The sequence below is a fragment of the Panthera leo genome, chromosome D1, assembly GCF_018350215.1.
Source record: "Panthera leo isolate Ple1 chromosome D1, P.leo_Ple1_pat1.1, whole genome shotgun sequence".
NCBI lineage: Eukaryota > Metazoa > Chordata > Mammalia > Carnivora > Felidae > Panthera > Panthera leo.
In genome coordinates this window covers 61244848-61270792 of record NC_056688.1, presented here as the reverse complement: position 1 = coordinate 61270792, position 25945 = coordinate 61244848, and the positions used below count along the sequence as shown (strand labels likewise).

The 25945-nt window shown below is 37.8% G+C and overlaps 2 protein-coding genes across 2 annotated transcripts; one reads left to right on the top strand and one right to left on the bottom strand.

The window, feature by feature from the left end:
• Nucleotides 1-951, top strand: LOC122200526 (olfactory receptor 52A1-like). Its single transcript, XM_042906196.1, has one exon. It carries the CDS (start codon nucleotides 1-3, stop codon nucleotides 949-951), a length of 951 nt encoding a protein of 316 aa, XP_042762130.1.
• A 7790-nt stretch (nucleotides 952-8741) lies between these two features.
• LOC122200802 (olfactory receptor 51V1-like) lies at nucleotides 8742-9683 on the bottom strand. The gene has a single exon (XM_042906560.1). It carries the CDS (start codon nucleotides 9681-9683, stop codon nucleotides 8742-8744), a length of 942 nt encoding a protein of 313 aa, XP_042762494.1.
• Nucleotides 9684-25945: the final 16262 nt, after the last annotated feature.

Here is a 25945-nt window from a genome sequence, read left to right as displayed (position 1 = left end):
ATGGCCATTTCCAACATCACCGTCTTCAGGCCTTCTGTGTTGACGCTGATAGGGGTCCCAGGCCTAGAGACTGTGCAGTGCTGGATTGGGATTCCATTCTGTGTCATGTATCTCATTGGTATGATTGGAAACTCCTTGCTTCTGATCATCATCAGGTCAGAGCGCAGCCTCCATGAGCCCATGTACATTTTCGTAGGCATGCTGGGAGTCACAGATATTGTACTTGGCACGAGCATTGTGCCCAAGATGTTTGGAATCTTCTGGTTTCATGTGCCAGAGATTTATTTTGATTCTTGTTTACTTCAAATGGGGCTCATCCACACATTTCAGTGCATAGAGTCAGGCATCCTTCTGGCCATGGCTCTGGACCGTTATGTGGCCATCTGTTATCCACTAAGACACGCTGCCATCTTCACCCACCGCCTAGTCACCCAAATAGCGGCTGTGGTAACACTCAGGGCTGCCCTTCTCGTAGCCCCATCTTTAGTACTGATAAAATGCCGGTTTCAGTTTTACCATACAACCATCATCTCCCACTGCTACTGTGAGCATATGGCCATTGTGAAACTGGCTGCAGAAAATGTACGGGTCAACAAAATTTATGGCTTGTTTGTGGCATTCACCGTTGCAGGGTTTGACCTCACATTCATCACTTTGTCCTACATACAGGTATTTATCACCGTTTTTCATTTGCCCCAGAAGGAGGCTCGGCTGAAAGCATTCAATACCTGCATCGCTCACATCTGTGTCTTTCTCCAGCTCTACCTCCTTGCCTTCTTCTCCTTCTACACACATAGGTTTGGTGCTCATGCTCCCCCTTATATCCACATCCTCTTTTCTAGCCTCTACTTGCTGGTCCCCTCGTTTCTCAATCCACTTGTCTACGGTGCCAAGACCACACAGATCCGCATTCACCTGGTAAAGATGTTGTATTCACAAAATGCACTGTGATTAACATCTTCAACCTTCTCCTTTATGCAAAATAACAGTCTCTCAAAACAGAATAAAACAGAAAAATGCATATTATTCATGATGTTTGACTTGTCTCCTTAATTGTTTTGTGAAAGTTGCCTGCATTTTAGGCAGTTTTCACATCACAGCCCATGACACCTATCAGTCAGTGCCATTTAAATCCTAGTAGGTAATGAGTTGGGAATGGTAGAAACAGCAATAGTGAATATGTATCATTTTGGTTTTTTTCTTATTTTTCAGTTCCTGATTGAATTTTCTCCTTTAAGTATTCTTCTCCACAACGATCCATAAATATCTATTTCTCAGTGAATTTCCAAACACCCAAGAAGCATTGTCTTGGATTGTCCAGGTACTTGATGAAATCACATTGTTGATTCTATTTGTTTCTGGATCATCCTCATCATCTTTAAAGTAAATGAGAGGAGGGGTTCCTGGATGGCTCAGTTGATTAAGTGTCCAACTTTGGCTCAGGTCATGATCTCCTGGTTCATGAGTTCAAGCCCTGCACTGGGTTCTTTGCTGAGAGCACAAAGCCAGCTTGAGATTCTCTCTCACCTTCTCTCTCTCTGCCCCTCCTCACTTGTGCACTTTCTTTCCATTTATTAAAATAAATAAATAAACTTAAGAAATAAAATAAATGAGAGGAAGCATTTTGTTCTTATTCAAACAAAAAACCCAAAGAAACAAAAAACTGTATGCAATCTAAAGACACATATTCCTCAAAGTTCAACATTTCCGGTGTCATTCAGGGCATTAAGGTTTAAACATTATGAACAATCCAGCATTCTATTTTACAATTCAGGACTTTTTATGCACACTCACCAATTATGCCTTTATTAATTCCTCAAGTGTTATCAAAACCCTACAATATTATAAATGCTATACTCAAGAATAGAAGCATAATGACAAATTGACAGTGTTTATGTGTTTTGGGTTTATAGCCATTATAGCTTAATATTACTGGGAGAAAGAGAGAGACCAGGGAACGAAAATGAAAGAAGTAATAGAGGTACCTCTGGAATGTGGGGTTAGCCACGAGAGTGAAGCATTGAAATCCAAAGGAAAGCAGCATCTGTAGAATTATTATTATTTTCTTTGGTTTTTAATTACAAAGTCTGATTCCTCTTTTAAGTTTTTTGTTAATTCCAGTTAGTTAACACACAGTGTTATATTAGTTTCAGATGTGCCATATAGTGATTCCACACTTCCATACAACACCTTGTGTTCATCATGACAAGTGGACTTCTTAATCCCCATCACCAATATAACCCATCCCTCCACACACCTCCCTGCTGGTAACCATCAATGTGTTCTCTACAGTTAAGAGTCCTTTCTTTCTCTGTCTCTTATTTATTTCCCTTTGCTTGTTTGTTTTGTTTCTTAAATTCTACATATGCTTGAAATCATGTGGTATTAGTTTTTCCCTGTAGGGAGTCTTAAGGAATGACAGATGAATGGCTGGTACGTAAGGACATACCATGCCAGGTAGATGGTCTTGGAGCTTAAATAGAGAATCAAGAAATGGCACAGTTTTTCTCAATGTAATGCACAACTTGTAGAGACAAGAAAACTACAAATATCAAGAATGGTTATGGACACTATGCAAAATTTTTGAAATTTATTCTGAAAGCTATCATATGTCACTGGCCAGTTTTCACTCCAAAAATGCGCATGTGTGTGAATGTGTGTATCTATTTGACACATGGCAGCGTATCTTCTCAGTGGGCTTAAAACATCATGCTTTTAAATCACTCGAGGTTATTGTACTAATGAACACATGAAGGGTTCTGTCCAAATTAATGACTTGAGAACTTAAGGCTTGTGGGCTGTTCCTGAAAACCTGAGCTCATGGATCACTTTAAAAAGAGCATGGAAAATATTCACATGTGTGCAGATGTCCATACTTTGATTTAGGACACTTAAAATACTATATACATAAGCAATATTAGACTGCACGTCACATGGATGTAGATACTCTGGCTTGTTTTATGGACTGGGCCTTATCAATGAATACTGAATTTGATCACTTTGTAAATCCAGAGGCTATCCTGAGGCATCTTTGGAGGCTGTTTTAAATGTCAGTGTTTATTATGGAAGGAACCTAAATGTCCATCAACTGATGAATGGATAAAGAAATTGTGGTTTATGTACACAATGGAATACTACTTGGCAATGAGAATGAATGAAATATGGCCTTTTGTAGCAACGTGGATGGAACTGGAGAGTGTTATGCTAAGCGAAATAAGTCATAGAGAGAAAGAGAGATACCATATGTTTTCAGTCTTATGTGGATCCTGAGAGAGTTAACAGAAGGCCATGGGGGAGGGGAAGGAAAAAAAAAGTTAGAGAGGGAGGGAGGCAAACCATAAGAGACTCTTAAAAACTGAGAATAAACTGAGGGTTGATGGGGGGGAGGGAGGGAAGGGTGGGTGATGGGCATTGAGGAGGGCACCTGTTGGGATGAGCACTGGGTGTTGTATGGAAACCAATTTGACAATAAATTTCATATGAAAAAAAAAATAAATTTCAGTATTTACCAGATAGGATTTGCTTGGATTACCAATAGGGGTTGTGGTGCTTTAATAACAATTTCTTTGAAATAAAAGTAAAAAAACATCGGAGGCAATTTTAATGTTCTAGTCAGAGTTCAGCAAACATTTATGCAAATAAATAGTTTGGGTTATCGGGGGGCAAGGAAATAAAGACTATTTTGTAAGTATTTACATAAAAAGCGACAAAGCATACTTCCAAAAAAATGTTGATATAATTATATATAATTATGTATCATTTACAGTTGACAATAATAATAATAATAACAATCAGATGTGTAGTTTTCTGTAATGAAAGTCTACTAATCAGGGGAATGTGGAAATGTCCATCATAACTGGTCATTGTGAGAATACTACCCAATTTACAAAACTTCAATAAAATAAAGATCTAAAGAATGATACTACAAGAGAATGAGTGTTAAATGTGTGATAGAGAGCCATTGTGGATACAGATTTTGTCTCCAGAAGTGTCTCCGTGAAAGAAAGGTCACAGAATACTTATTTATATGTAACTCATTGGCACAGGAACATACATGTAACTACATTTAAGTGTCCTTTTGATCTTTTTCCAAATGAGGACAGCAGAAAGAAACTGACAAAAGTAAATGTAATTACTTAATTTTTACAAAAATCTTTTTATTTTGTAAGGAATGTCAAAAAATACAGATTGTATATATTAATTTCTCTACATCTCCACTGTGGGCAAAAAGAAATGAAGAGACCAAGGGGATTCTGCAAGTTGCAGAAATGGCTTCAGGGACATTAGATGTGGATGGACAAAAGAGGGCTTCATTATGAGCTGTTGGGTCCCTGGGGGCTTGGGTTAGTGGCTAGGAAATCTCATATTCAGACCTCCTCCTTCTCCATGTACACTGGGGAATGTTATACTTGCCAATTCAAGCTTAATAAAGTTATGTTGTGTCTAGCAAATTATAGACCTTCCTGTGAGTTTTGTTGGAGTGTGATCCCACCAACAGGAGCTCAGACACATTTACAAAAGAGGGTGTAAGTCTGTTTTTCAGGGACAGAAGAAGAGAGGAAAGTCTATTCCAGAGATGTCCACATTTTGGCAGATGGCCGAGCAGCAAATGGATAAGAGTTCATGATATTTACAGCGGGCTGTTATAGAGGGTGCAGAGAGAAGAAAGAGATGCTGCCAGCATAAGCACAAGTGAATGAGATGAGTCTCAGGAGGAAAAAGAGTGAATGACAGGTGAGTGATGAGTGATGAGTGATGGTGTTACGAAGACAGACCATGGTTTTCAGGTGTCTTGTAAAAACACAACTGGCCCCCAACAACAAAGCATGAAGTCCCTTTCCTCAATTTCACCCAATAATGTTTCACTACCAGCTTTTCCAGTGATAACCACTCCATCCCCCCTGCCCTGTACTCACTTAGGTCCTCTCCCACCTGCCTTCCCACCACCTGTACCTGTCAGGTAATGCTGCCACATCAGCTCCTTACTGTTAAATATGCCAGACAATGTGAATGGTACTGAAGGATTTCTCTTCTAATTCTGATTAACTCTAGAAAGAAGAAGTGAATAAATGAATACAGGATCGAGGAATCTCTAGGATTAAACATTGGGGAGCAAAGCTTTGGAAATCATGTCTTAGTTGACTAACTACTCTATTCTAAATATGCATCAGCTGATACAGACTTGCTTCTAGAATGGACCTGTTGAGTGGGTTCCTTCACTTGAGGTTTAGCCACATAGACCACAGCTCTTCCTGCATTACTGGCATTTTTGGTGACAATAAGTATATGATTAAATGATCATGGGCTTGCTGACAGAAAGCAACAGTGTTGGACCAACTAGGAAAGAGTGAAACAACTGAACCCTGCTTTTCACCAAATAGAAACTTTCTAATGTAGCCTGAGGCTTTCTAATTTAAGATATGTGATTTTTAAAAAGCAATGATCTTTTCAGATACAAATGTATCTGAACTAGACTAAGAGCCCAGTTTTCAGAAAAGTCAGTCATCAGTGAATCGACGTGATTAAATGTTCTTTAGTTGAGCCCTCTCCTCCATCATTTCTGGTATCCCAAGTCTGCTCCCTATCTTCCGTCCCTACTTCCATATTACACTCCTGTTGGGAAACGTGTCCTTTCACCCCTTTATTTTCGACTCATTTCTCATGCCTGAGCTCATGAAAAATTCAAATGTTCAAGTGATATATATTTCATTAAGAATTAATGAGCTTACATTGGCCAAATCTCATGTTACTGGCAGCTGTGAGCAGTTTAAGCCCAAGAACCTAAGCTCTAGTCCATGAATTACCCATGGACCCATTGTCCCACACTTTGTTGTCAGCAAGATTGAGTCCTCTTGCCTCTATACATTGTCACCTCTGAGTTTCCATGTTTTCTAGAGATTCCTCCCATCTAGGCATTCAGAAATGGGTATTCTAAAATGTCAGCGATTTTAAGAGCACCACTAATTTTCAGGAATTCAACTGTTATTATGTGGGAAAATAAAATAGAGTTTTACTAGGCATGTAAAAATGGCATGAATATTTCACCCAGACTCACCAAAAGTGCATGGGGTTGGATGATCTTTTTGATCTTTTCAAAGCGCTTCCTTTACTTTCTTTTGAAAGGACATCTGGGGAAGGGAAGGAAAATAAGATAAAAACGGAAAAGGACAAACCATAAGAGCCTCCTGGGTGTAAAGAACACTCTGAGGTTTACTGGAAGGGTGGTGGGTGGGGGATGGGTTAAATGGGTGATGGGCATTAAGGAGGGCACTTGTTGGGATGAGTACTGGTTACTATTTTTAAGCGAAGAATCACTAAATTCTACTCCTGAAACCCTTATTACACTACATGTTAACAAGAATAGATATTAAATTAAAAAAGTAAAATTGTTATTGGAAAAAAAAAAAACAAAGAAAAGAGAGACATCCAGTCTTTTGTTGATACAAATGATATAGACAGATGAATATATTGTGCTCCTGGGTGTCACCAGTTTCTATGTTCTCTTTCATAGGGAGTTTTTTTACTAAAAAAAGTAAATAAAATGAGAAATAAACAGAAAAAGAGGCTCCTGGGTGACTCAGTTGAGCGTGCCATTCTTGATTTCAGGTCAGGTCAAGATCTTGGGGTTGGTGAGTTCAAGCCTCATGTCAGGTTGTGTGCTGATGGTGCGGATTCTGTTTGGGACACTCTCTCTCCCTTCTCTTTGTCCCTCCTGTGATCTCTGTCTCTCTCTATTAAAGAAAAACACCTTAAAAATACAAAACTTTGGAGATTTATCTACTAATGTACTTGTCAGAGTCAGATTTGTTGATCCAAAGTGTCAGTTCCAGACCTAGACACAATGGAAAATAACAGAATATTATCAGGTAGTTGGAATGTGGAATACGGATATTCATCAAACTCTGCTTGAAATGCCATTTCCAAGCAAGTTTAACAGGTATAATTATTGTATTCCCAGGTGCAGAGGGACATAACAGAGAGATCAGCAGTTACTCTGTTACCTACGTGATCTGGCTGGTTGTGATGCAAATGACTTGCCTTCTACATAACTTCTTATTGTGCTATACTACTCCTGGATGTCCTTTCTGAAAACAATAATGTGTATCTGCGGATCCTTTTCCTTCCATAATATAAATAAGAAGGATGATATGATCTTAGAGTTCTGACAAAATCAGAGACCCACTATGATGACTTTATAAAAACAAAAGTAGAGGAGAAGGGTGCCACTGACTGAGAGCTTCTTTCATTTGCTTCTGGAAGCCAAAAGACATTATGTCCAAGCTGACAGCTTGGAGCCTGGAGCCTGCTTTGGATTCTGTGTCTCCCTCTCCTATACCCTTCCCACACTCAATACTCTGTCTTGCTCTGTCTCAAAAATAAATACAAACATTATAAAAAAAATGGGATATACATTCAAAAGATTCTCAAAACCATTATTCTATCCCCAGTTTAGGTACTGATGTTTTACTTAATATATATGTGCCTTCGCATCCTACCTTAAAGATAAAGAGATTGATCTGTCTTTAAAATTTCATGTACACTGACACCAAGATTAAAGTCAATTGACAATTCTCATGAGTATTGTAAACTATATAGAATTGGGGGTACATCGTATACTATGTAGAGATATGATAGCTGATTCAGTCACTGTTGACCAAATCTTTTACATTAAACCGTGTAATCTAATCTACCAATCCTGCATTCTATTAGGTGAGACAGAACAGGCTTTCTAGGCACTTTTGCTCAAACATATGTAGAAGAGGTGTGAATGACCTTGTAGGGACCTAGGGAAAGCTGCCCCAAAGTATGCCACAATACCATAAAGATTATGCTGAATTAAACTTATTTAAGAAACAGCCAGTGCAAGACTGCTGATTCTTTGTCTCCAGAAAGCAGAAGCACATCTCCCATGTGAAAGGTACCTTCTCTGCATCAAGAGGTAAAGAGACATCCTTATCATCAGAGATAGGGAATCAGGGCCAAAGTAGCCTATGTAAATAAATTTTATAATTTTTACAGATTTATTACCCCAGCCCAAATTCTAGTCCACATTTAGAATTCTTTACTAATGGAAGCTCCTGAGCATAAGTTTTCTTTGTCCTGTCAATTCCTCACAGATGGATGTTTCTTTGTCTAAAATGTATAAAAACTTCATGTCTTGGTCATTTCCTTTGGTCTTAATTTTACTATGGACCTCTGTGTGCATTAATTAAATTTTGTTTTTTTTTTTCTCCTGTTCATCTGTCTCATGCCAATGTAATTATTAGACTAATTTAGAAGAACCTTGAAGGGTAGAGTAAAATTTTCCTTCTCAACAAACTCAACAGAGTCAACTTGTGACACATGGTAATAATATGTAAAGGCTACTTGTCCTATACAAGTAAATGTACCGATATACCAGTTCTATGAAAAATAAAACCACATGCTGAACTAGAATTCAAAAAGCATGGATGGTACCGTAAACTGAGTAACTACCCAGGCAAGTGCTCACTGATATACTGGGGAACACAAGTTACTGTAGTTAATGTTGTACTTAATTTTAAAATTAGGAAATGAGATCAGTAACAGTTTCTCTGCTTATTTCTCCGGCTCTGGAAAACTAAATTAAGAAATGACTATAAATATACCTTTAATCTGTTAAATATTACATATACATTTATTATTTCTGCTACAAATCATTATCAGTCATTCCTGTTGCAAATACAACCTTCCCTTCCTTAGAACACACTAACTTCTAGTACTCAGTTTTGTTTAGTGAACCATCTCTGGATCCTGCTACGTATTTGTTGGGTTTTGACACTGTAGATGATAGGGTTCATCAAGGGTGGGAAAAGGATATAGATATTGCCCATGAGGACATGGACCACAGGAGAGAGGTGCTTTCCAAAGCGGTGCACCATGGTCAAACCAATAATTGGGATATAGAAAACCAGAACAGCACAGATGTGGGAGACACAGGTCTTCAAGGACTTGAGCCGCTCGTCCCGGGATGCAATAGTCAAGACTGAATGCAGGATCGAGATGTAGGAGATGAGAATGAGCACCGAATCCAAAAAGAGCGTGCAGATCACCAGGGCTAACGCATAGAAGCTGTTGAAGCGGATGTCGGAGCAGGCAAGCCGAAGTAAGTCTTGGTGCAGGCAGAAGGAATGGGAGAGGATATGAGGATGGCAGTAATGGAAGAACTTTAGGCGGACAATGGGAGCAGTAATGAACAGGAAACTCCTCCCTAAAATGGCCACACCAATGGTGATGATTCTCATATTGGTGAGGATGGATGTATATCTCAGAGGATTGCAGATGGCAGTAAAGCGATCAAAGGCCATGGCAAGAAGGACTCCAGACTCTGTGAGGGACAGACCATGGATGAAGTAAGTTTGGGCAATGCAGGCATCCAGGCTGACTTCCCTGCTCAGGCCCCACAAGATCCCAAGCACCGTGTGCACTGTGGACAGCCCCATGCACAGGTCAGTGAGGGCCAACATGGCCAGGAAGTAGAACATGGGCTCATGTAAGCTGGGCTCTGTCCGGATCACATGCAACACCAGGCAATTCCCTAAGAGTACCATAGCATAGATACAGGAGAAAGGAATGGAGAGCCAAGGATATTCCCGTTCCAGGCCAGGGAAACCCGTAAGGAGAAAGGTGGAGTTACTGATTTTGGAGTCAGGTTGAACAGACATGGATCTCTAAAGATGGATACCTCTCAGAAAAAAAAAAAATACTTAACAGCTTATTAAGAATCACATATGTTTTCCACTGCCTTAATATAAAGTTTGAAGTAACAGCTGTAAAAGGAATGATTACATTTAGCACAAGAACTCATTACATGTAATACCAATGCTTGCATTTTATAAGAAGCTTCATTTGCTCTGAAACAGAAACTATGCCTCCATATGAAACCTTATTCGTTCACTGACCCCATCAGAGGAATTGAGTCCATATCCATAATCTCACTGTCACTTTCTACCTCAGTGCTTCACACACTACAAATAACAGAGAAAATACCCGGCTCGTGAAGGTATTATAATGAAGTTTAAGTACACCAAATAGAAAAGGAAAACACATTCAAGTGTTTGCCTTTAAAACTTCGTGAAATGAATTGCAACTCACTGCCGTAGCGTGTAAGATTCACCTCTGCTTATTACATAAGACACTCAGTCATTTATAGAAGTCATCTCTCAGTCATGTTGTCCACTTGTTCATGTACATTTCATGGACTTAATAAAGAATAACTATCGCTCACAGCAGAGATGGTCTTGCCAATCTTGAAAATGGATCTGGTTCTTTTCTCTTTGTCACGGTGGCATGGACATTCCAGAAGGAGCAAGATTTATGCAGGTCTAGGAGTCACTGGAGTAAATCCCCAAACCCTGGGAGGTTCTGAGAGTGAATGATGCAACATATAGGGGCTGTGCTTCTTTGGGAGAGTGAGAGAAAACCCATGGGGAGTATCTGTAGAGCAGATGTTCCACTCCACTAAATTTTGAATATTCTTACAAGTGCAAGTTTATAAAAATAATTCCTTCATTCAGGGAGATTTTGAAATGAGTACTGGACAGACAGTTCCAGAAACATGTAGTAGTTTGCTTCCTCCCTCACTGGTCTTTACATGTTTTTTTGGAGGACGGCAGATACATCCTATATAAGACAGGTTATTCCTATTGACATAAAATTTCATTTTATTTCCCTTCATTTCAGTATACCTTTTCTCTTTTTATTTGAACTCATGCCATCAGTATTCAAAGAGTTTGTGTGCTGGCAAATAAAACGTTGTTTTGTAAGTCATAACAGATTTGTATACGGTTGATAATCCTTTTAAACTGCTTGAATTAGAGTCTCTATTTTCATAACAGTAATGTTACTGAGAATTTTTTTTTTTTTTGCATTTACTGTGTACTAGGAATCTTAGCATTATTTAACTCTCAGAATTAGAGTACTTCTGTTATTAATTTAATTTCTAGAATTACTTAAGGATTATATCTTTTCATAGGCAGTAGACCACAGAGATAAATAATGTGCTTACAAAGCCAGACTTTCTGGGTTGAAAACCCTTCACCGACTCCTGTGAGTACTGTGTCCTTGGGCAACATACTTAACCTTATATCAATTTTCTCATCTAAAATGGGGACAATTGGGATGCCTGGGTGGCTCAGTCGGTTAAGCATCTGACTTTGGCTTAGGTCATGATCTCACAGCTCGTGGGATCAAGCCCTGTGTTGGGCTCTGTGCTGACAGCTCACAGCCTGGAGCCTATTTCAGATTCTGTGTCTCCTTCTCTCTCTCTGTCCCTATCTACTTGTGCTCTTTCTCTCTCTCTTTCAAAAGTAAATAAACATTTAAAAATTGAAAATAAAATTAAATGGGACAATAAAGGGCATCTGTGGGGCTCATTTGGTTGAGCCACCAACTTTTGATTTCAGCTCAGGTTGATCTCGTGGTTCATGGAATGGAGCCCTGCTCTGGCTCTGCGCTGACAGTGCTGGACCTGCTTGGGATTCTCTTTCTCCCTCTCTCTCTGCTCCTCAACTTGTGCTGATGTTCTCTTGCTCTCTCTCTTTCTCTGTCAAAATAAATAAATAAACATAAAAAACCCATATGCAATGATTCAAAAGCAGTTTAAAGAGGGAAGTCTATAGTCATAAATGCCAACATTAAGAAACAAGAAATATTTCAAATAAAAACCCTCACTTTTCTGGGGTCCCTGGGGGGCTCAGTAAGTTAAGCATCTAACTTTGGCTCAGGCCATGATCTCACAGCTTGTGAGTTCAAGCCCTGTGTCTGGCTCCGTTCTGACAGCTCAGAGCCTGGAGCCTGCTTCAGATTCTGTGTCTCCCTCTCTCTCTCTTCCCCTCCCCAGCTCACACTCTGTCTCTCTCTGTCTCTTATTCAAAAATAAATAACAAAACATTAAAAAAAAGCCTCACTTTTCATCTCAAGGTATTAGAAACAGAACAAACTATGCCCAAAGATGGCAAAGAGAAAGAAAGAACAATGGCCATACTAGAAATAAATAAAATGGAAATTTAAAAATGTGGAAATAATCAATAAAACTAAGAGTTGTTTTTTTTAGAAAAGGTAAAAAGAATTACGAAACTTTAGCTACTATGAAAAAAAGAGAGAAGACTCAAGTAAATAAAATTAGAAAAGAGTAAGGAGACATTACAACTGATATCACAGAAACAACAAATGGGATAATGTAGAAGAAATGGATAAATGCCTAAAAACATAAAACTTACAAAGACTGAATCATTAAGAAACAGAAAATTTGAACAGACTAACAATGAGTAAGGAAATGTAATCAGTAATCCAAACCATTCCACGCAGAAAAGTCCAGGATCAGATGGTTGCACTGGGGAATCCCAATAAATATTTAAAGTAAATTAATGCCAATACTTCTCAAACTCTTTCAAAAAAAACTGAAGAGGAAGGAATACGTCCAAACTCATTTTACAAGGCCAACATAACCCTAATACCAAAGCCAGATAAGGACACTACAAGAAAACAAAATTAGAGACCAATAATCTTGATGAATACAGATGCAAAAATTCTAGGTGATATATTAGCACTCTGCACACACAAAGCACACAACACAATAGTATATTAAAATGATCATAAATCATGATTAAGTGGGATTTATCTCTGGGATGTAAGGATGAGTCAACCTATGCCAATCAATAAATGTGATATGCCACATTAATGGAATAAAATAAAAAGTGATGTGATCATCTCAATAGATACAGGAAAAAGAATTTAACAAGGTACATTATCCTTGCATGGTATAAACTCCCAAGAAATTGAGTATTGAAGAAACATACCTCAACATAATAAGGGCCATATAAGACAAACCCATGGTCAACTTCATATTCAATGGTGAAAGGTTGAGTTTTTCATCAAAGATCAGGAATAAGACAAGTGTGTCAATGCTCCCCACTTTTATTCTACAAAACTGAGAATCCTAGACAGAGCAGTCAGGCAAGAAAAAAAGGGCATCCAAATAAGAAAGAAGAAATAGAACCATCTCTGTTTGCAGATATGATCCTATACAGAGAAAATCCTGAAGATTTCACCAAAACAAACAAAGAAACAAACAAAAAACAAACAAAAACAAAAAACAAAAAACAAAAAAAATCCCTGCTATATTTAATCAGAAAATTCAGTAAAGTTGCAGGATATAAATCAACATACAGAAAACAGTTGTATTTCTATACACTAACAACAAAGCATTTGAAAAAGAAGTGAGGGGGGCGCCTGGGTGGCGCAGTCGGTTAAGCGTCCGACTTCAGCCAGGTCACGATCTCGCGGTCCGTGAGTTCGAGCCCCGCGTCGGGCTCTGGGCTGATGGCTCGGAGCCTGGAGCCTGTTTCCGATTCTGTGTCTCCCTCTCTCTCTGCCCCTCCCCCGTTCATGCTCTGTCTCTCTCTGTCCCAAAAATAAATAAAAAACGTTGAAAAAAAAATTAAAAAAAAAAAAAAAAGAAGTGAGGAAAGCAATCCATTTACAATAGCATAAAACAATAAAATACTTAGGAATAAATTTAACTGAGCAGTTACAATATAACACCCCCCATGTCCATCACAGCATGATCCACAACATGGAAATAACCTGTGTGTCTACAAATGAATGAATAAAACAACATGATATATGTATAAATAATATTATAATAAATAAATATTAATAATAAAATATTATTCAGCCATAAGAAAGAAGAAAATCCTGCCATTGTGACAACTTAGATAGAACTTGAGAACATAATACTAAGTGAAATAAGTCAGACAGAAAAAGGCAAATATTGTACAATACATCTTATATGTGGAATCTATTGAAGTTGAAGTCAAAAACAGAGTAGAGTGGTTGTTCCCAGGGACAGGTGGGTAAGAGAAATAGAGAGATATTAGTCAAAGGGCACAAACTTCCAGTTATAAAATTAACAATTTCTGGGTATCTAATGTATAGCATGGCCATTATAGCTAATGATACTGTATCATATAGGTGAAGGTTGCTAAGAGAATAGACTGTAAATGGTCTCACCACAAGAAACAAAAATGATAATTATGTGACAAGACAGAGATGTTAGCTGATGTTATGGTGGTAATAATTTTGCAGCATGTAAATGTATCAAGTCAACATGTTATACACCTCAAACTTTATACAATGTTATAAGTCAGTTATATCTCAATAAAGCTGCAGTTGGGGAAGAGACAGATTGAGAAAGTTTTCTATTGACGGAAAGCAGTTGCTCACCAACGTTGAAAAGTCTCTGGGGCAACAGATGAAACAAGAGTGTCCACTCTGAGGTAGCTGATGAGAGTTGAAAGGCTGGTTTGTGAAGAAAGGGAATATGATAGAGTATCTTAGGCTCACAGATGATCTTGTTGAAAGCAAATAGAACTGATACATGAGATAGTTTTAATAACCTTTTAAAGAATAGAGAGAACATGTGAAGTCTTTATAACCCTCATGCCATAGAAGCAACAGGCAGAGAAAGTTGATTGCAGTGAAACTGAAAACTGAGCAGAGCAGTTAAGAGCATTGGCCTTGAAGCCAGCTTGCAAAGGTTCAAATATTCACTTACTGTGTGTCTTTACCACGCTGCTTAACCTCTCTTGAACTCAACTTATTCATCTATAAAGCATGGCTTATAACAGCACCTGCTACTTAGGGTTTGTGTGATATTACCTATTTTTTAAGTATAACTAATGTACAGTGTTATATTAGTTTCCCAAATATTTTTTTAAAATTCATGAAACAGTGTTTGAACAGTTCAGAGCATCAAATAAATATGTGTTTGTTAAATAGAACAAATGTTCTCCCCATGGATAATTCCAGATTGCAGTCAGATGATAGATGTTTTGATCATTCTCTTTGAAGTGTGAACAGAATATCCCTAGGGGCATGATGTCCATTTATACCAATCTCCTTTCTGATGTACATCACAGCCCTCTAGCTCTCTCTTCATGCAAATACTTACAAAGATACGATCTGCTTTCTTGGGAGCAGAGAAACAAATATACCTGAATTTTGTCAACTGAGTTAAGACTTGAACAGGATTGCCAGATAGAAGAGACAGATGGAATCACAGGATATATGAAGAGATATACTGAATCACACTCTGAAGGTGAAGGGCAACTACTTTTCACAAATACTCTGAAAGATTAATATACATGTGGGAAGTTAAAATTTATCATAATCTCTAGTTTCTTGAGAAAAGACAAAACTGATGTAAGATCAGTTTTTCCTTTGTCTACCCTCAATGTTTTACTAAATAGAAATAGTAGTAGAAATAGTAGAAATAGTAGATTCTTAAGTGTGGAGACGTACTTGGATAACAGATGTGAACAATAGTGAATGTGACTTTTTTTTTGAAAGAATTCAAAAAGAGCCAAATAATGGAAGGAGCCTAAATGTCCATCAACTGATGAATGGATAAAGAAATTGTGGTTTATATACACAATGGAATACTACTTGGCAATGAGAAAGAATGAAATATGGCCTTTTGTAGCAACGTGGATGGAACTGGAGAGTGTGATGCTAAGTGAAATAAGTCATGCAGAGAAAGACAGACACCATATGTTTTCACTCTTATGTGGATCCTGAGAAAATTAACAGAAGACCATGGGGAGGGGAAGGAAAAAAAGTTAGAGAGGGAGGGAGCCAAACCATAAGAGACTCTTAAAAAATGAGAATAAACTGAGGGTTGATGGCGGGTGGGAGGGAGGGATGGGTAGATGATGGGCATTGAGGAGGGCACCTGTTGAGATGAGCACTGGGTGTTGTATGGAAACCAATTTGACAATAAATTTCATATTAAAAAAAAGAAAGAATTCTGTATTATATACATATACCACTTTTGCTCAGATTGGTCCTGTATGAGATAACAGGCTATGTGAAAGTTATCTACCGAATGAACATAAGTGCTGACTCCTAGAGAAAATACCTCAAATTATCTATGCCTGCTTTCCCTGATTATGACACCAATTCCTCAACCTTTCTCTCTGTGAAGACCCAACAGATCCAGGGCAGGATTCAGACGTGGTTCTCCATGAAGAGGGAATAAACCATTTTAGGTTAAACAGACAGACACAGATCATTTACATGTAGAAAACTTCAGGCAGGGAGAGGGAAGGAATCTATTTATTTAAGGAAGTTAAAACTGAGGCAACTGAAACCTTAGACTTACAGGATATGCCAAGTCTTGAAAGATTTCTGAGTGTCAAGAATAGTAATTAAGCCAAGGTTTCCCAATTTAACTATAATGTTGTAAGTTCTGATAGTACAGTCATTCATCAAATATTATCATTTCTTACTAGGAAAAAATAATACTCACATTTGTTCAGAAAAGTTTAACTTGCAAGGAATATCTACAAAAAAGTGCTCCAAAGACACAGTGAACATTCATCAGTGGAGGCACAATTTTATCACCACTTGGTGTGGTTGCCTTGATCCACATAGACATTACAGTTGGTCTCTAACCTTAAGTGATATTTTCAGGCCGGTTAGTAGTTTGATCATAAGTCATTCCAAAGCATCATCACCCTTCTTTTCTTATTTAACTTTTTAAATGTGTATTCATTTTTGAGAGACAGAGTGTGATCAGGGGAGGGGCAGGGAGAGACAGGGAGACACAGAACCCAAAGCAGACTCCAGGCTCTGAGCTGTCAGCACAGGACCTGACGCAGGGCTCAAACTCACGAACTGCGAGATCATGACCTGAGCTGAAGTTGGATGCTTAACCGACTGAACCACTCAGGCACCCCACCCTTCTCTTCTTATTAATTCATCAACAGACAACTCTGTTTCCTGCTCCTCAGAAGAACTTCTATCATTTTTTTATAGATCTCTAAATGACTACTAAAGTGACTATCTTAGAGTCTTACAGAAATTGATGCCCTTTATTGTGTAGAATATATACTTCACTGATCTGCTTTACTGGATCTTCTTTTTTCTCTATGGACTTATAAGTATCAGCAAGATGAGCTTTTTTATTTTTATTTTTTCCATAGGGACATTTCCTATTGATGGGGCAAATTTGTGTTACTTAATAATTAAGGGGAGGTCAGATAACTAGCCATTTGGGAAAGTAAAAAAGCCCAGTCTGTACTGCAAGCCATGTGCAATTGTCATTCATGAGGATCTTGAAGAGAGAGAAGATACTGTTACCTTTTTGTTTTTCTAGCAACAACTCACCTTCACCATTTTCACCCTCTTCACCATATTAGGAAAAATACTCACGCATATGCTGGTAGGTAGAGCCGAGCTTTATTGCTTTGTGGAACTCTGTGCAGAAGTTTCTGAGAGCAAACGTGGTAAACATTTCATCTCCTTAAAGGACTTCTCTAACTTTGCTAATTCACAGTCCTCTCCCTCTTCTATTGTTGGAGATTCTGAATCATTAATCCCATGATTCAATTGCTATGGCATGGATCCCTGAAGAGGCAGTCCTGTTTTGACATACATAAAAATGTATTAAGACATGTGGATGTATATGAGATCATCTGATTGATAGCAAATACATAAATGTATAAATTGATAGCTGTTAAATTTCAGTCTTTCAGAAAATGTATAGAGATAGAAGAATTGGCAAAAAACTCTACCTAGGGAAAATGTATGTTTGTTAGTAATTCCTTTGAAGTCCTTACTTCTATTTTGGAAACTCAAGATTTGAACAAATCATTAATGACATAGTGGACTGATAATAAAAATAACGGTCAATCTTCCAGGGTAATAGGACATCAGGTTTACATATCATATTGGCCTTTGTTCCTACTTCCAACTAACACGCATTTACATGTATATCAAAAGGTAAAAGTTCACAACAACTTGAAAATAAGAAAAAATAGTAAAATGACTGAAAACATGGAAGTTATTTTAATAATGTAAATGAGGCTATACTCTAAAGGAATCTGGTTCAAAACATACACTTGATGATTCATGCCTCTTGACTTTATAAACATGAACAGAATCACCAATCCAAATAGAATAGGGAATACATTTTTTCCTTTCAACTACTAATCAAAGAGACAGAGTTGAAAACAACAATGTGTATTAAAACAGATTTTTCATAGATTATGTCACAATTTTCTTTAAAGTATGGAAAAAATAAAGAATTTTCACTATAGGATGATAATTTAATTGTATTCTTTTATTAGTCAAAGAAATGAATTCAGACATTAATTTAAATGTTCATATGAAATGGAAGAAGGCAATGTTCTTATTTACTTCAAACTTATTCTAAATGTGATATTCAATAATTTTTTTCTAACAATTTGTTGAAATTATAAGCATTTAGCAAACAACACACCCTAAAAATAAGCCTTCCATTTATTTATATTCAAAAATACAATAGAAAGCAAACTAGAATGACAAATCCCATTCACAAATGCAGCACCTGTAGATATAAATGTACATAAACACATGTAGAAATCATTAACACTCCGATGGGGCTTGTAATGGCATGCACCTGAAATAGAAATATATTCTTTACGTAACTATATCTATTCTCCTAAAACATTTCCATAGTTGCACTGTGACTAAACAAATGGCAATATTTTTAACTTAACAAATATTTTAAAGCTTCTTAGGGAAGATTAAAAGTCAGAGAGATAAAAGAATTAAGGGGCCCCTGGGTGGCTCAGTCGGATGAGTATCCTGTTCGTGATTTTGGCTCAGGTCATGATCTTAAGGTTCCTTGGGATTGAGCCTTGCATAGGGCTCTGCACTGAGTGTGTTTCCTGTTTGGGATTCTCTCTCTTTCTCTGTCTGTCCCTACTCTGCTCACATGTACACACTCTCTCTCCCTCAAAAAATAAAAATTAAAAATACACTTCAAGTAATGCTTGGCAGTAGTTTCTATAATTAATAAAATACATATAAAGCAACAATATTTTATACAATAAGAAATATGAGGGAGGAGCCAAGATGGCAGAACAGCATGGAAGCTTTTTGTGCCTCGCATCCATAAAATACAGCCAGACCAACACTGAACCATCCTACACACCCAGAAAACTGATTGGAGGATTAGCACAACAATCTGCACAACCTGAACCACAGAATTCAGCAGGTACATGGAGTGGAGAGCTAAACTTGGGGAGCAAGAAGCCCCGAAAGGTAGGTAATCTCTTTTGCGGGCAGAGAGAGGATGGAGATTGGGGAGGGGGGGAGAATACGGGAAAATCACCCCTCCCCAAAAGCAGCTGGAGAGAAAGCAGAAAATTGGAAACAGCTGCAGGGACTAACCTAAAAAGGGAGAAGGGAGAAAGGAGAAAGGAGAGGGTTTAAACTCTATTAAGACTGTAAACAAGGGAAGCAGAGTCTGCAACTCTGCAGCTCGATACCTGGCGGTGCTCTGGTGGGAAAGGTGAATCCCCAGGAACAGAGTGGGGCCCGGGAGGTTCTTGGGCCACACGGGAAAAAGCAGTTCCACTGCTGGAAGGACATTTGGTAGAGACTGTTGAAGCCACCTGGTCCCAGCAGACCCCAGAAAATGGCCACATTCGCTGGTGCTGTAACAAGGTCGTTAAGGGTGAAACCTGGTGCCAGATGCGTGTTGCGATTTTCCATAATCCCTGAAATGCTGCTGCTACACTCTCTTTTGAACTTTTTCTCAGGCGAGCTGGTACCTGGCCACAGTCTCGGGGCACCAGCAGCAGCAGGGTCCAGAAAGTATTCCTGGGTACAGCCGACCTTCAGCCATTGCTCATTCGGCCATTGCTCGCTGAGACCCTCCTGAAGAGGGGCGGGACGGGTCAAAGCCGTAGTCCTTCGGAAGCAAGGGGCCAGGGAAAATAGCCACATATCTGAGACACAACTCGGGAGACAAGTACTGCCTGGGGCCTGGTCACGGAGAGTGAAAACACGGGGAGTAGACGAAACCTGAAGACAAAGGTGTGCGATTGCTGATCAGGGAGAACAGAGTTGGTAGCTGGGTGATGCCATTTTTGCCACTCCCGCGAATGCGCATACACATGCACCTAGGAGCCCTGCAACAATCCACCCCAGTAGGCTAGCAGCGCCACCTAGTGAAAAGCGGAGCCATTACACTGAGCCCCGCCCAACTAGGCCAACATTGCTCTTCAAGAACACAAGACTCACCGCCAGCTTAATTTATGGACTATAAAGAGCTGCATAGACTGACTTCTAGGGGAAAATGAATCACTTTCAGTCCTACTTCAATATGTTAGCAGGTTCATCTATTCAATTTTCTTTCTTTTTTTTTTTCCCTCTTTTATACTTCTTTTCTGTTTCTTGAATACAGAAAGAGAAAAGACTCATTTTTATTTTCCATTTTAATTAAAAATATTTTTCCTTAATTTTTATTAGTATATTTTTGATGTTATGTACATTTTTTCAAATTCTATTTACTTCATTTTAGTTTAGTAACTTCAGTTTAGTAAATTCTATTTACTATCATTTTAGTTTAGTCTACTTCAGTGTATTCACCTTTTCAAATTTTCAAACGATATCCTTTTTTTCTTTTTTCTTTAGTTTTTTCTTTTTCATTTCTTTTCTTTTTCTTGAGTGCAGATAGAGAAAAACTTCATTTTTACTTTAAATTTCTATTAAAAATGTTTTCCTTTAATTTTTTCACTATATTTTTTGCTTTTATGTAAATTGTTTCAAATTCTATTCACTTCCATCATTTTATTTTAGTCTACTAGAGTGTATTCACCTTTTCAAATTCTCAAACGATTTCCTTTTTTTATTATTTTTTAAATCTTTTTTCTCTTTTTTGTTTCTTTTCTTTTTCTTGAATACAGGAAGAGAAAAGATTCATATTAATTTTTAATTTTTATTAATTTTCGTTGATTTTTTTCTACTTTATTCTTTACTTTTCTGTATATTTTTTCAAATTCTATTTTACTCATATTATCTCATTTTAGTCTACTTCAGTGTATTCATTTTTTCAAATTCTCAAGTGATTTCATTTATACTTCTTTATTTTTTATTATTTTATTCCCTCCCTTTATTTTCTCTAATCTGTCAAACCACTTTCAACACCCAGACCAAAACACATCTAGGATCTAGCATCATCTATTTGATGTGTGTGTGTGTGTGTGTGTGTGTGTGTGTGTTTGTGTTTAATTGTTTAATTTTAATATTTTTTATTTTAATTTTTTTAACTTCGATTTTCCTACCTCATTAATTCCTTTTCTGCCTTAAAATGACAGAACAAAGGAATTCACCCCAAAAGAAAGAGCACGAAGAAACGAGAGCCCCAGGAATTTAAGCAACACAGATACAAGCAAGATGTCTGAACCAGAATTTAGAATCACGAAAATAAGAATACTAGCTAGAGTCAAAAAAAAATTAGAATCCCTTTCTGCAGAGATAAAAGAAGTAAAAAATAGAATGAAATTAAAAATGCTATCACTGAGCTGCAATCATGGATTGACGCAGCGGCGGCAAAGATGGACAAGGCAGAACAGAGAATCAGTGATATAGAGGACAAACTTTAGAGAATAACAAAGCAGAAAGAAAGGGAGATGAAGGCAAAGAGCACAATTTAAGAATTAGAGAAATCAGTGACTCATTCAAAAGGAACAACATCAGAATCATAGGGGTCCCAGAAGAGGAAGAGAGAGAAATAGGGATGGAAGGGTTATGTGAGCAAATCATAGCTGAAAACATTCTTACCTGGGGAAAGACACAGACATCAAAATCCAGGAAGGAGAGGACCCCCATGAGACTCAACAAAAACCGACCATCAACAAGACATATCATAGTCAAATTCACAAAATACTCAGGCAAGGAGAGGATCGTGAGAGCAGCAAGGGAAAAAAAGTCCCTAACCTACAAGGGAAGACAGATCAGGTTCACAGCAGACCCATGCACAGAAACTTGGCAGGCCAGAAAGGAGTGGCAGGATATATTCAGTGTCCTGAATCAGAAAAATATGCAGCCAAGAATTCTTTATCCAGCAAGGCTGTCATTCAAAATAGAAGGAGAGATGAAAAGTTTTGCAGACAAACAAAAATTAAAGGAGTTTGTTACCACTAAACCAGCCTTGCAAGAAATTTCAAGGGGACATCTCTGAGGGGAGAGGGAGAAAAGATATATGTATATATGTATGTATATATGTGTATATATGTATATACATGTATATATACATGTATATATACATATATACATGTATATATATACATATATATATATGTATATATATATATATGTATATATATACCAAAAGCAAGAAAAATTAGGGACCAGAGAACACCACCAGAAACTCCACCTCTACAAGCATCATAATGGCAATAAATTCATATCTTTCAGTACTCACTCTAAACGTCAATGGTCTCAAGGCTCCAATCAAGGACATAGGGTAACAGAATGCATAAGAAAACAAAATCGATCTATATGCTGTTTGCAAGAGACCCACTTTAAACCTCAAGACACCTTCAGATTGAAAATAAGGGGATGGAGAACCATCTATCATGCTAATGGTCAACAAAAGAAAGCCGGAGTAGCCATACTTATATCAGACAATCTAGACTTTAAAATAAAGACTGTATCAAGAGATGCAGAAGGGCATTATATCATAGTCAAGGGGTCTATCCACCAAGAAGACCTAACAATTGTAAACATTTATGTACCAATGTGGAGGGATGCAAATATATAAATCAGTTAATCACAAACATAAAGAAACTCATCAGTAGTAATACCATAATAATAGGAGACTTCAATATCCCATTCACTGCAATGGACAGATCATCTAATCAAAAAATCAACAAGGAAACAATGGCTTTGAATGACACACTAGACCAGATGGACTTAACAGATATATTCAGAACATTTCATCCTAGAGCAGCAGAATATACATTCTTCTCCAGTGCACATGGAACGTTCTCCAGAATAGAACATATACTGGGACAGAAACCAGTCCTATGTATGTACAAAAAGATCGAGATCATACCGTGCATATTTTCAGTCCACATGCTATGAAACTCGAAATCAACCACAAGAAAGCATTTGGAAAGGTAACAAATACTTGGAGACTGAAGAACATTCTACTAAGGACTGAATGGGCTAAGCAAACAGTTAAAGAAGAAATTAAAAAGTATATGGAAGTCACTGAAAATGATAACACCACAACCCAAAACTTCTGGGATGCAGCAAAGGCGGTCATAAAAGAAAAGTATATAGCAATCCAGGCCTTCCTAAAGAAGGAAGAAAGGTCTCAGATACACAATGTAACCTTATGCCTTAAGGAGCTGGGAAAAAAACAGAAAATAAAACCCAAAACCAGCAGAAGACAGGAAATAACAAAGATTAGAGCAAAAATTAATGCTACCGAAACCAATAAACGAGTAGAACAGATCAATGAAACCAGAAGCTGGTTCTTTGAAAGAATTAACAAAATTGATAAACCACTAGCCAATATGATCAAGAAGAAAAAGGAAAGGACCCAAATAAGTAAAATCTAGTATGAAAGAGGAGAGATCACAACCAACACAACAGAAATAAAAACGATAATAAGAGAATATTATAAGCAGTTATATGTCAATAAAATGGATAATCTGGAAGAAATGGACAAATTCCTAGAAACATATACACTATCAAAACTGAAAGAGGAAGAAATAGAAACTTTGAACAGACCCATAACCAGTAAGGAAATCGAATTAGTAATCCAAACTCTCCCAAAAAACAGGAGTCCAGGCCACATGGCTTTCCAGGGGAATTCTACCAAACATTTAAGGAAGAGTTAATACCTATTCTCTTGAAGCTGTTCCAAAAAAATAGAAATGGAAGGAAAACTTCCAAACTCTTTCTATGAGGCCAGCATTACCTCGATTCCAAAACCAGACAAAGACCCACTAAAAAGGAGAACTATAGACCAATTTCCCTGATGAACATGGATGCAAAAATCATCAGCAAGATATTAGCCATATGGCTCCATTAAAAAAATTATTCACCACGATGAAGTGGGATTTATACCTGGGATGCAGGGCTGGTTCAATATCCACAAAATCCACAAAATTAATTAACATGATTGATCACATCAATAAAAGAAAGGACAAGAACCATATGATCTGCTCAATAGATGCAGAGAAAGCATTTGACAAAATATAGCATCCTTTCTTGATAAAAACCCTCAAGAGGGTAGGGATAGAAGGAACATACCTCGAGATCATAAAAGCCAGATATAAATGACCCAACGCTAATATCATCCTCAATGGGAAAAACTGAGAGCTTTCCCCCTAAGGTCAGGAACGAGACAGGGATGTCCACTCTCACCACTGTTATTCAACACAGTATTGGAAGTCTTAGCCTCTGCAATCAGACAACACAAAGAAATAAAAGGCATCCAAATCGGCCAGGAGGAGGTCAAACTTTCACTCTTTGCAGATGACATGATACTCTATATGGAAAACCCAAAAGATTCCACCAAGAAACTGCTAGAACTGATTCATGAATTCAGCAAAGTTGCAGGACATAAAATCAATGCAGAGTAATCGGTTACATTCCTATGCACCCACAGTAAGCGACAGAAAGAGAAATCCAGGAATCGATCCCATTTACAGTTGCACAAAAAAACATAAAATACCTAGGAATAAATCTAACCAAAGAGGTGAAAAATCTATACACTGAAAACTATAGAAAGCTTATAAAAGAAATTGAAGAAGACACAAAAAAATGGAAAAAGATTTCATGGTTCTGGATAGGAAGAACAAATATTGTTAAAATGTCAATACTACCCTAAGCAATCTACATATTCAAGGCAATCCCTATCAAAATAACACCAGCATTTTTCACAGAGCTAGAAAAATAATCCTAAAATTTGTATGGAACCTGAAAAGACCCCGAATAGCCAAAGCGATCTTGAAAAAGGAAACCAAAGCAGGAGGCATCACAATCCCGGACTTCAAGCTATACTACCAAGCTGTAATCATCAAGACAGTATGGTACTGGCACAAGAACAGACACTCAGATCACTGGAACAGAATAGAGAACCCAGAAATGGACCCACAAACGTATGGCCAACTAATCTTTGACAAAGCAGGAAAGAATATCCAGTGGAATAAAGACAGTCTCTCCAGCAAGTGGTGCTGGGAAAACTGGACAGCGACATGCAGAAGAATGAACCTGGACCACTTTCTTACCCCATTCACAAAAATAAACTCAAAATGGATGAAAGACCTAAATGTAAGATAGGAAGCCATTAAAATCCTCGAGGAGAAAGCAGGCAAAAACCTCTTTGACCTTGGCTGCAGCAACTTCTTACTCAACACGTCTCCCGAGGCAAGGGAAACAAAAGCAAAAATGAACTACTGGGACCTCATCAAAATAAAAAGCTTCTGCACAGTGAAGGAAACAATCAGCAAAACTAAAAGGCAACTCACAGATTGGGAGAAGATATTTGCAAATGACATATCAGATAAAGGGTTAGCATCCAAAATCTATAAAGCACTTATGAAACTCAACTCCCAAAAACCAAATAATCCAGTGAAGAAATGGGCGAAAGACATGAATAGACACTTCTCCAAGGAAGACATCCAAATGGCCAACTGACACATCATGAAAAAATGCTCCGCATCACTCGTCATTAGGGAAATACAAATATAAACCACAATGAGATACCACCTTACACCTGTCAGAATGGCTAACATTAACATCTCAGGCAACAACAGATGTTGGCGAGGATGCTGAGAAAGAGGATCTCTTTTGCATTGTTGGTGGGAATGCAAGCTGGTGCAGCCACTCTGAAAAACAGTGTGGGGGTTCCTCAAAAAACTAAAAATAGAACTACCCTAAGACCCAGCAATTGCACTACTAGGCATTTATCCAAGGGATACAGGTGTGCTGTTTTTAAGGGACACATGCACCCCCATGTTTATAGCAACCCTATCAACAATAGCCAAAGTATGGAAAGAGCCCCAATGTCCATCCTTGGATGAATGGATAAAGAAAATGTGGTATATATATACAATGGAGTATTACTTGGCAATCA

Coding starts and splice junctions, on each gene's coding strand:
- LOC122200802 (XM_042906560.1), bottom strand. CDS start 9,683: ATGTCTGTTCAACCTGACTCCAAAATCAGTAACTCCACCTTTCTCCTT.
- LOC122200526 (XM_042906196.1), top strand. CDS start 1: ATGGCCATTTCCAACATCACCGTCTTCAGGCCTTCTGTGTTGACGCTG.